The 11,537-nt window shown below is 44.6% G+C and overlaps 1 protein-coding gene across 3 annotated transcripts; it reads left to right on the top strand.

The window, feature by feature from the left end:
- Positions 1–2,236: 2,236 nt before the first annotated feature.
- SLC25A51 (solute carrier family 25 member 51) lies at positions 2,237–8,530 on the top strand. Of its 3 annotated transcripts, none has more exons than XM_080637661.1 (4): positions 2,237–2,362; positions 2,709–3,051; positions 3,315–3,364; positions 5,948–8,530. In XM_080637661.1, exons 2-4 carry the CDS (start codon positions 3,036–3,038, stop codon positions 6,860–6,862), a joined length of 981 nt encoding a protein of 326 aa, XP_080493787.1. In that variant the 5' UTR covers positions 2,237–2,362; positions 2,709–3,035; the 3' UTR covers positions 6,863–8,530. The 3 variants fall into 3 exon arrangements, with proteins under 3 accessions (XP_080493787.1, XP_080493789.1, XP_080493788.1); XM_080637663.1 differs by lacking the exon at positions 3,315–3,364 and having other exon boundaries at positions 2,709–2,890; positions 2,982–3,051; XM_080637662.1 differs by lacking the exon at positions 3,315–3,364.
- Positions 8,531–11,537: the final 3,007 nt, after the last annotated feature.

An 11,537-nucleotide genomic window follows, 5' to 3' on the forward strand; every position in this document is an offset into this window, starting at 1 on the left:
CCTGTCCCAGCCCCTGCTGTCACCTGCCTGGGAGAGTCGTTTGCCAGCTTCCACACAGTGACATGGCATAAGACCCCACGAAGGAGGGGCTGCCGAGGCAGGGTGGGCATGAGGACAGATCATAGAATCATAGAATACTTAGGGCTGGAAAGGACCTTAAGATCATCAAGTTCCAACCCCCTGCCATGGGCAGGGGCACCTCACACTAAACCATGTCACCCAAGGCTTCGTCCAACCTGGCCTTGAACACCGCCAGGCATGAAGCATTCACAACTTTCCTGGGCAACCCATTCCAGTGCCTCACCACCCTAACAGTAAAGAATTTCTTCCTGATATCCAATCTAAACTTCCCCTGTTTAAGTTTGAACCCGTTACTCCTTGTCCTGTCACTAAAGTCCCAAATGAATAGTCCCTCCCCAGCATCCTTATAGGCCCCTTTCAGATACTGGAAGGCTGCTATGAGGTCTCCACGCAGCCTTCTCTTCTCCAGGCTGAACAGCCCCAACTTTCTCAGCCTGTCTTCATACGGGAGGTGCTCCAGTCCCCTGATCATCCTCGTGGCCCTCCTCTGGACTTGTTCCAACAGTTCCATGTCCTTTTTATGTTGAGGACACCAGAACTGTGAACTCCAAGTGAGGTCTCACGAGAGCAGAGTAGAGGGGCAGGATCACCTTCTTTGACCTGCTGGTCATGCTCCTTTTAATACAGCCCAGGATACAGTTGGCTTTCTGGGCTGCAAGCACACACTGCCAGCTCATGTTAATTTTTTCATCAACCAACACCCCCAAGTCCTTCTCCGCAGGGCTGCTCTGAATCTCTTCTGTGCCCAACCTGTAGCTGTGCCTGCGATTGCTCCGACCCAGGTGTAGGGCCTTGCACTTGCCATGGTTAAAGTTCATAAGGTTGGCATCAGCCCACCTCACAAGCGTGTCAAGGTCCCTCTGGATGGCATCCCTTCCCTCCAGCGTATCAACCGAACCACACAGCTTGGTGTCATCGGCAAACTTGCTGAGGGCGCACTCAACCCCACTGTCCATGTCACCGACAAAGATGTTGAACAAGACCGGTCCCAACACCGATCCCTGAGGGACACCACTCGTTACTGGTCTCCAGCCGGACATTGAGCCATTGACCACAACTCTTCGCATGGGGCCATCCAGGCGGTTCTTTATCCACCGAGTGGTCCATCTATCAAATTGATGTCTCTCAAATTTAGAGACAAGGATGTCATGTGGGACAGTGTCAAATGCTTTGCACAAGTCCAGGTAGATGACATCAACTGCTCTACCCCTGTCCATCAGTTCTGTAGCCCCATCATAGAAGGCCACCAAGTTGGTCAGGTAGGATTTGCCCTTAGTGAAGCCATGCTGGCTGTCACCAACCACCTCCTTGTTTTTCATGTGCCTTAGCATGCCTTCCAGGAGAATCTGCTCCAAGATTTTGCCAGGCACAGAGGTGAGACTGACTGGTCTGTAATTCCCCGGGTCATTCATTTTCCCCTTCTTGAAAATGGGGGTTATATTTTCCTTTTTCCAGTCATCGGGAACTTCACCTGACTGCCACGATTTTTCAAATATGATGGACAGATGCACCTCTGGTGAACGAAAAGCACGGCTGAGAACACACGCTGCACGACAGAGAGCTGCCGCGTGTTCGGCCAGGTCTTGCTGCTAGGAGAGCGCAGTGCGGCATGCTGGATCTGCATGGCTAACTAGCAGGCGTTCTTCCGACGAGCGCCTGCGGTCTTCTGAGGACCGCCCCTCCGGGATGCAGTACCCGATCCTAAAAAAGCTTCTACAGGGCCTACAAACAGTGCCGCGGGGAACACCACAAATCCAGAGCAGCACTGGGAGCTGCGAAGCTGGATAAAGACGATACCAGGAGACAAGTGCTGCAGCGCCTCCCTCCGCGGCTTTCCCCAGCTCTCTCCCCGAAAGCTCCGTGGCTGCCGCAGAGGGAGCATGCCCCGTCCACGGCAGCAGAGTCGCTCCCTCCCTGCCGATTTGTCGCACGGGGCTGCCCGAGAGCACTCATCTGCCCGGCGCTCAGCTCTGCTCCGCGCCACCCCACCACCCATCACATCCGCTCCCGCTACGCCAGGAGCCCGGGTCGCCACACAATGGCACCTGGGCTTTCCCAGGACGTACCGTCACCTTATCGACTGGCAGCATCGGGTCACGTGGAGGGGAGACAGCACTACGCTTCCTCGCCCTCGTCTCCCTCTGCTACCGTCATCCCTTGCGTCGGGCAGTGCGGCTGCGGTACACGCGAGCGCGCGCGGCGGAAGCCGGGGGGTCCAGCCCGCCGGCAAAGACTCCCTTCCTCTCCCGCCCCGCCGCTGCCGCCATGGCAACGGCAGCAGGTACGTCCTGAGGCGTGCCCCGCCATCGGAGCCCCGAATCGGATCGGCTCGTTTCGGCGCGGCACCGGGGTCGCGCAAGCGCGCTGTGTCGGGGGCGGGAGAGAGAGCGTGGTTCCGCTGGGAACGGGCCGCAGCCGCCGCCCCATGTTCTGCCGCGCCGCCGGCCTGACCTTGAGCTCCCTCTCGGGGCCCAGAGCCTTCGGGAACGGGGCAGCCCTTCAGGCCCCGGCCCGGGAGAGCGCCGCGCTGCTGGCCACTCAACCGGAAAGCCGGGCGTCTTCTCTCGTGGCCTCCCCTCTTGCGCCGCTGCTGGGGTACTGACTTGTGCTTGGCTGCTTGCTTTTAGGTCGCCTGGCGCTGTGTCCCGGAGCGGCTGAGATCGCAACCAAACGTCCCCGGCACACCGGCGCTGCGGCCGGGCTGCCCTGCCAGCGTCGTCGAGAGCACTGAGGGCTCTTCAGCAGCGTCAGCCCGGCGAATTTGGCCCTGGCACAGTGGCTCCGCGGAAGCCCCACGCCAAAGAATGCTGTGAGTTTGGAAGCGTAGCAAGGGAAAGGCTCGGTACTGCCGGAGGGCCGCTGAGCCAGAGGTGGTAATCTGGTGTTTGACATCGCGGTAGGTGATCGGCTGGAGAAACGAGTGGACGAATCCATCAGCCTTCCGTGCTGACTGCATGCCTTCAGGATTTGGTTAGTATTTTAGGATGAACATTTCTCATGATGGCGTAAGTGTGAGTTTGTAGAGTTACTCTGGTTTACTGATCGAACAAGTGTTTGGAGTAATCTTAAACAGTGACTTGTCCAGGAGGAGTTCCTAGGCAGCACATTTGTTCCATGGCAGTCAGGATGACAGGAAACACTGCGATCTCCTGCAGAAATTGGAAATACAGAGGCATAATGCAATACCAGATACCAAATGCCTTTTTCTTTATTTTTTCCCTTGTGCTTTTCAGACCTTAGTGGGTCACCTGCTATCATTTTGAAGGCCATGGCCATTAAGCAGGTAAATGGGTTGAGATCTGTCTTTAGAGGAACTAGGTATATGTACCATATGATGTACAGACCTTGGATTAAGGAACCTGATGTCAAAAAGAATTGCATGTGCTCCCTTGCTCTGAGCACTCTGAATTTGGCTGCTGCATTGAGGGGAACTTCTGTGTATAAATGGGATGTTGCAATAGCTCCACATGTTCACCTATATAGGCAATTTTGTTAATTCATATTTTTTTTTATTTGAGAACTGGTTTTTTTTTTTAATGTTAAATTGTAATGGCTGCTGTATTGAAGTACTTATAGATGGTACAGGCCATACAAAGTGTGTCTGAAAACAAGGGTTCTGTCATAAACACTTCTGGGAGGACTTGCTGTGCTTGGCTCTTGCAAGTTCCCAACTCAGAAGCGTGACGAGGATCCTGCAGTCTTCAACAACTCCTTACTGCACACATGCAGTACTTACACCAAAAGGAGCATGTAGCTTCTGAAACTAAAAGTCTGTCTCTCTTAGTTTTGTTTTGTCTTTGTTGTTGTTTTTTGCCTCAGTCAGCTGTCACCCATGTAAATGACTAGTTGTCAAAGGCCTTTTGAATCATCTTGTTATTGTGTGTGATGAGACTGTTCCGTACTGTTAACATGACCCACTATCCCCTGTCTAAGGCTAGCATATCGTCAGATGTGGCTTTTTTAGTATATACAAGTAGAATTACAGTAATCTGAGTAATACTGTAAACCACTTCATATATAGTGATGTATAAGCCATATAATACAAATCCTTGTCTCTTATGTTTCTTCTTATATTGACAGAAACACTTCATCTTTGTAAAATATTAAAGTGGCATTTTCACTTGCTAGACCTTAAAGGAGTAAATAGCATGTAAGTGTAGGGGAAAATCCAATCAAGGTAATTATGTGTTTTGTTTTAGGAAGAAATTGTGTAGTTGGTCAGAATAATCTGTCAGGTTGCTTTGAGCAATCCAGCTTGTTTCTGGATAGCCTCTGCAACACATCCTTCACATAAAAGCCTGTAGTGGCTGCACCTTGAGAATCAGGTCCTCGTGGCAGTTACAAGTATTAGCTTCAAATAACATTTTGAAATCATGGGACTCTCATGCTGATTGCTGGCAGGTAGTATCTGAAGTTTGCAAGCCAGCACCTGCCTCACTTGATTGTTACCAACTTAGCTCAAACTGTGCTGTAATGAAAGTTAGGATTCGAATCAGCTACAGAAACAGATTTTTACAATTGTTGAACAAGTAATCCCATTTTAAGTGATGAACAAGTGTTGCCTGGTAATGATTACTTTAGCGCTTCTCTGCTTTATTTGGTAGAACTGTCTCTGGTTTTGTGTCCTTCAGGACCTCAGACTGAGCCAAGCTCAAGGTCCTAAACTTCTTGACAGAACATGAAAACAAAGTGTGGGTTCAGGAAGCAGTCTTTCTCTGTAGATGAGGCTGCAGGTTAATTAACTGGAATGCTCAGAAATTTTCAAAACTATTAGAATTTTTCTTGTTGTTTAAAGCTGTGGTTACAGTTGTGTATTAGATTTGGTATAGAGTCAATTTTCTTCCTAGTAGCTGATACAGGATTGTATTTTGGATTTGTGATGAAAATTATGTTGATAACACCAGAATGTTTTAGCTATTGCTGAGCAGTGATTGCAGAGAGTCAAGAGCTCTTTTGTTCCTCATGCTGCCTTGCCAGCAAGCAGTCTGGGAGTGCACAAGAGTTTGGAGGGGATACAGTGTAGAACAGCTGACCCTCATTGACCAAAGGGATGTTCCATACCATACAATGTCATGCTCAGCAATAAATCTGGGGGAGGGAGGTTGGAGCTGGGATGCTGCTCAGAGGCTGTCTCCTCTCTCTCTCTGTTGGGTTTTTTGCTTGGTTTTTTTCTAGGGGGTGGGGAGGTGCCCCTTAAAAGATACTTCTAAAATGAATCTTCTTAATTTTTAAACTTTTTAGCTCACTTTTACCTTCCCAATTCTCGGAGGGGGGAGAGTGAGCATGTGATGTATAGTTGCTGGATGGGTTAAACCACAACTGCCAAATTGTTATTTAAATTATCTGATGTTTTCTGCCACAGAGAAAGGCAGAGTGGAATAACCAGAATCTTTAATACTACAGCATGTATTTTATTTATTTGTTTATTTATTCTTAGGCTCTCTTTTGTCCCCATCACCACCATCCTGGTGATGTGTATTTTATTTGCGTGACAATAGGCCTTCCACTGTTTGAATTATTTGGCACAGTGAATGGGGAAGTCCAGCGTATAAGCTTCCTCTTGTTAGCTGTGATGTAGCACTTGCGAAGTTCATATCTCAGTTTTCTTCCCAGTTTCCTTCTATTTCAATTTGAAAATGTATAGAAAGGAAAAACTGCCACTTTTTCAGGTCTCTGAGACTTGAGTAGAAAACAGTACAACATCTGTCAAAGCTGGCATTTGTCGCTTTTCTCCTTCATATTTCATGAGCTTTCCTCAGGTGTAAGATACCAGGTGCTGTTGGAATGATCAGCTAGTGTGGAAAAAAAAAGCTGCAGGGGAACCTGCAGCTCTGCTCATGTTCTTTCTTTTCATTTTTTGATGTAGGTAAGGAGAATTGAGATGAACTATAGCAAGAAAAACAGTATTATGGATTCAGAAGGTTCTGCCCCAAAGAAGGCAAAGGAGTATCTAAGCACTGATGTAATGGCTACCTCTGGAAAACATTATCTTTGTGGCTGCTGTGCAGCCTTCACAAATATAGCAATCACTTTTCCCATCCAGAAGGTCCTCTTTCGACAGCAGTTGTATGGTTTGAAAACAAAGGATGCAGTACATCAGCTGCAGAAGGATGGGATTCGAAATCTCTATCGTGGTATCCTTCCTCCCTTAATGCAGAAAACAACAACACTGGCTTTAATGTTTGGCTTGTATGAAGATGTCTCGTCCCTGCTCCATAGCCACACAAATGCTCCTGAACTGGTCACTTGCAGCATGGCAGCAGTGCTTGCAGGGACCACGGAAGCTGTTCTTACACCTTTTGAGCGAGTTCAGACTTTGCTTCAGGACTACAGACACCACGATAAATTTACAAACACTTACCAGGCCTTCAAGGTACTGAAAGTCTATGGGTTGAGAGAGTATTATCGGGGACTGGTGCCTATTCTGCTCCGAAATGGACCCAGTAATGTACTCTTCTTTGGCCTGCGGGGACCTATTAAACAATGTCTGCCAGAAGCAACTTCTTACAGCACTCATTTGGTCAATGACTTTATCTGTGGAGGGCTGTTGGGTGCCATGCTTGGATTCTTGTTTTTTCCAGTGAATGTTGTAAAAACTCGCATGCAAGCTCAGATTGGTGGTGAATTTCAGTCCTTCTCAAAAGTTTTTGTGAAGATCTGGCTGGAACGAGATAGAAAACTCATCCACCTTTTCCGAGGAGCCCATCTGAATTACCATCGTTCTCTCCTGTCCTGGGGCATAATCAATGCAACCTACGAATTCTTGCTAAAACTGTCATGAAAACCACTATCTTCCTTTGGCTCCTCTGTTCATGTGGTTATTGGGACATACGATGTCCCTTAATCCCAGGAAACAGTGCCTGCATAGTATGAAAGGTAATTAGTCTTGGCCTTCAATATTTATGGAGTGAATGGTGATGCATCTAGACCTTGGTGCAACTAAGGTGAACTTTTAAAATTATTTATTTGCTGGCAGGTGAGTTTTCCCATAATGGAGCTACTAGACAAATAAAAGATTTAAAACAAAAGAAACTTAAAAATACTCATATTAGTCCAGCAGCTTATTCTGTATCACTCCCAAAATTTTGTAACACTCTGATGGAATGTGCTCCATTGTCCACACTGTAGATCATAAAAATCAAGGATTGGCTGATGAAAATTGATTCTTTTGCCTGATAAACATCAAAATCTCAATTTAAGAACTGTATTTCATAATGTTTTAGAGTCTTAAGTACTTCTTACTATTTAAAGCTAAAAGGACAGATCCAAATGGGGATAACTGAAGTTTAGAACTTCAAACTTAAACTAAGCCTACGCAAACTGCTTTTTGCCAGCTGTTTTGATGCTTGGCTTTAAAATGAGTATTTCATTCAGCAGTGTAAGAGTGGTTACCAAATGTTTTAATTTCAGTGTAAACTGACTCCAGAGTGGAATCTGTGTATATGTACGTGTGCCTTCATGTGAAAAGGGAAAAGTGGAAGGAATGAAATGGCAAATCTACTAAAGCTTTAAAGTGCCCTTCCTTGTTAAAAAAACCTTCAACTTGTAAACATGGAGTTTGTTCTGCTTTTTGTTGTTGGTTCGTTGGTTAGTTTTGTCTTTTGGGGATTTTTTTTTATTACTGCTTTTTCTGTTACTTGCAGCTGTGGGGCTAGAAAGATGGCCCTTTCTGTAATGCTCATGAAATGAGTTCAGCTTCCTGCAGCAGACAGTAGTTCACAAATACAGCTCTTTGTACTGAGGTATCTTGTCTCTTGAAAACTTTTCTTTCATTTGAGCTGTGGAATAATGGATCACAAGAAGGTACTTTAACCTGAAGCTTGGTGTTCTGCCTACTTGATACGTACTCTTGATGGTTCTGTAAGGCAGAATTGTATAGCAGCATTGACAAGATGAGGTTTCTGGGTATTACTGACTTAAGTGGAGGTCTTTAAGTGTAGCAGAGATAACAGCCAAAGACTACTTTAGAAGCAACTAGGTAGAAAAGATACAGTGTTTGAAGATGTGTTTAAGTCTTCTATAGGTAACTATTGAAAAAGACTTACAGAAATAGGAAGAAAAATGTGTCTTACAGACTTGGGAGTTGAGAGATAAGACTTGAGGCCTTAGAGAAAGGGACAGAAGAGCAAGCATGACCATAAAACAGATGAGGATCTCAACAAAAAACATTTGATTTTCCTGGGGGACTTTGTTTAATGAAACTCTATGTAAAACAAAATATTTTGAATGTTGGGGGGCAGGAAAGCTTTTAGAAACTGGTCTGAATTGATCTTTTCATAAGTTTTGAATGGCTATTACTTTTTAAAATTTGAGTTTTCCATTTGCTAAACTGTCCCAAAACATTGATTCTAATCAGTGTGTTATAATACAGTCCCTAGCTTGACCATCAGAAATGCCCAGGCACAAGTGAGCATCCTGTATCTGAATGTTGTGATCATCTGTATTTAAATAAAAAGTTTACTGAATGTTTGTTACTGGCAGAATCTGATTTTTACCAGTGAACTGTTTTTTTGTAATCATTCCTTAGTGGAATAAAAAAATTGCATCCTGTTTCTCTGTGAAAAATGATACATACTTCTCTGATTTTTCTAAGAGAAATCTGAAGTGTTTAGAGTAAAATATTAACCTAAGCCTGCCCCTAATTGGTGATGGGCAGCAAAAACAAAGTGTGGTCCTGATCTGTTGCTGTACCTGCTTATGTTGCATGATTAGATTGAGTACATTGCAAATCTGTCATGGTGGAACAGTGTTCAAGTATCACCTTTATAGCCACTGACAGTTTTACAGTACACTCAAAGGAATTGTATGCTTAAGGTACAGATGTTTTATGTATAAGGGGACATACTCAAAATCAGTGAAGAGAGAGATCCAGTGAGTTTTGGCACACAAGTTACTGCTTACAAAAGTTACAGAGTTTACAAGACAGGATGTGTAATCAGTCTTCAAGAGAGCAGAGAAGGAGCTGCAGTGCTTCAACTGTTTAATATTGGTATTTAGGTCCCTTTGCCATGGGACAGCACAGGAGTGGGATCCTCAATGTTTTGCTGCCAAGTCTCATCGCTGTGTTGCTATTAACCCAGGACATTGCCTGAACAACTAGAGGGGCCAGGCCTCAGTTGCTGCGTTCTCTGAAAACATATAGCTCATGTTTTGATCAGCCTCTAAAGGAGAATTTTAAAACTGATTGCTGGTGCTGTGGTTGCTCTTGGTGAACTACAACAATAATTTCCAGCTAAAGAACAGAAAGGGAATTGAGAAGGGGAATTCCACAACAATAATAACTGGAGTAAAGACAGACTAATAGAGCTAGACTTTGGGTAATAAGTGCTTTGAGCAAAGGAGGGTAATATTGCAAAATATTTCTCTGTGGGTTTTCAGGCATATTTCTATTCCAAAGACCTTCTATACAATATTTTATGCAAATCAGTTAATCAAGTTTGGCCAGTTCTTAGCTGTTTACAGAGGTGGGGTATGGGGAAATCTTTTGCAAGTGAAAGTAAACTAATATGAAGGCAACAGCTTTCAGCACCTCTGAAATGACTGACTGGAAAAGGCAAGAGGCTCCAGTAACAGCTATAAGAAGTAAACATCACATACCAGTCAGGCTGTGATAGTTCAGTTAGATTTTGGTCATAGAAAAAATCTAACAACACCTCTAACAACTAGAGAGACAGCTTTCTCATTTATTATGCAGTGTGTGATGAGGGGGTGAGAGAAAGCCACAGGCACTGACAAGCCCAAACGGCATTTTTGCAGCATCAGGGTAGGTAAACTGGATATAGTGTATTGATTTTAGGCAGGGTACACTGTTTATCACTGCCTACTCTGGTGATCTGCATCAGACAGGGCTGTTGTACCGATAAGAGGTTTAGAGTCAAATTTTGACTCTTCTTAGCTCATTTTCAGGAAAGCTTGATGGAGAAGCACTACAGCTGGGTCTGTGACTCACAAGTTTTGAGAACTGCATCAGCAGCTTAGTATTACCACCTTTATTGTAAAGCCAGGGCAACAAAGTGTGCTCATTTCCTCAGCTGCTTAGCTTGTATTCCTTTGCCCAAGCTCAGATCCACCTTCTGATTTAAACCCAAATGTCATATTGCTCCTGTGTGTTGAAGGCCTCATTTACAGAAAACAGCAGATAATGATATGTACAATGTACCTTCAGCGCCCAGTGCCCCATGTCCCCCGTCAGTCCTGCATGACACTGTGACATTTATCAGCTCTTCAGGTGATAACGAGGCAGAATTCAGTTTTTGTGCAGATGATGTTTACGCTGTGCCTAACGGTGAGTGGCCTTTACTGGAGCCCAAACCTTTGCAAGTGGAAGAGGGCAGTGTGTCACTCTCCGCACAGCCAGCCCACGAACCTCTGCTTCAGATACAGCTGTCCATGGCAAAGCAGACAGGGTATTTTCAGTCTCAGGCTGTTCCCTGTGGACAGATAGTTGCCTGTTCATCAGGTGAATGCAGAATTTTACAAAGAACAGCAATGCTGTCTTCAAGGATTGCAAAGCTGTCTACCCCACAGGTACTGTCTCGGGCACAGGAAGGGTTACTTGTACTTAGTTTGTAATTATCATACTAGCCCTCGAATGTGTTCTGCTTTCTGGGCTGCATGAGTGAACTGTTTCTTCTTACAAGCATGCTTGACAGTAAGGACAGTAACAAAGAAACTGGTGGAGGGGAAGAGACCTGCGTACAGAGGTTGTTTTGCTGTAAGCACTGCTTAAGTCTTAGTTGTAGGGAGTAGGCAAGAACCAGTGAGCATTACAAAACACAGCTCAGTGTAAGATAAATACATTAAAATAGATTTTAATTCAGTGAATTATTAAATATTTATTATGCAAGCAAGAGAAACTGTCCACAAATAGTAAGTTACTGTATGACTGTAAGTACAATATTTTAAGAGCAGGTCTGGTACTTCCTATACTATATTAAAAGGCTACAATTTTTACTATGAAATCTCAGATATTTCAAAATATTCTACATGCACAATTTATTCTTGTAATAAAAACCTTAACTGAAGTTACTTAGTGCTTTAGAAAAATGCACCTTTGACTAAGATCAGGAAATGAGAAGTTTCTTTTTCCTGCAGGCTGTTGACTTTTTTCTTTTACTCCAACTTTTTAGAATCTTGTAAACTAGATTTTTAAAAAGCTTTCATTTGGCAAGAGTATTTCTTTTTTCTAACAGTTCATATTTCATAAAGCAACAAACCCATGTTTTATGCTATCAGGACCATTTCCACATCAGTTACCCAAATTAAAAACCAAAATCAAATCACCACCACCACACAAAGCAAAAAAACCCCACGAAAATCAACCACACCATCCCCCAAAACCCTGGAAGAACCTGATGCATACATTCTAATTCTGGTAGCAGGCAATCAAACTGTCCTTACCAAGACTTCCAAGAGTGCAAACAAATGTGTGTGTGTGTCTGTCTATATCACTGTGC

The sequence above is a fragment of the Psittacula echo genome (genome assembly GCF_963264785.1).
Source record: "Psittacula echo genome assembly, chromosome: Z".
NCBI classification, from domain to species: Eukaryota; Metazoa; Chordata; class Aves; order Psittaciformes; family Psittacidae; genus Psittacula; species Psittacula echo.

Coding starts and splice junctions, on each gene's coding strand:
- SLC25A51 (XM_080637661.1), top strand. Junction 3,365..5,947: donor AGGCCATGGCCATTAAGCAG/GTAAATGGGTTG, acceptor TTTTTGATGTAG/GTAAGGAGAATTGAGATGAA.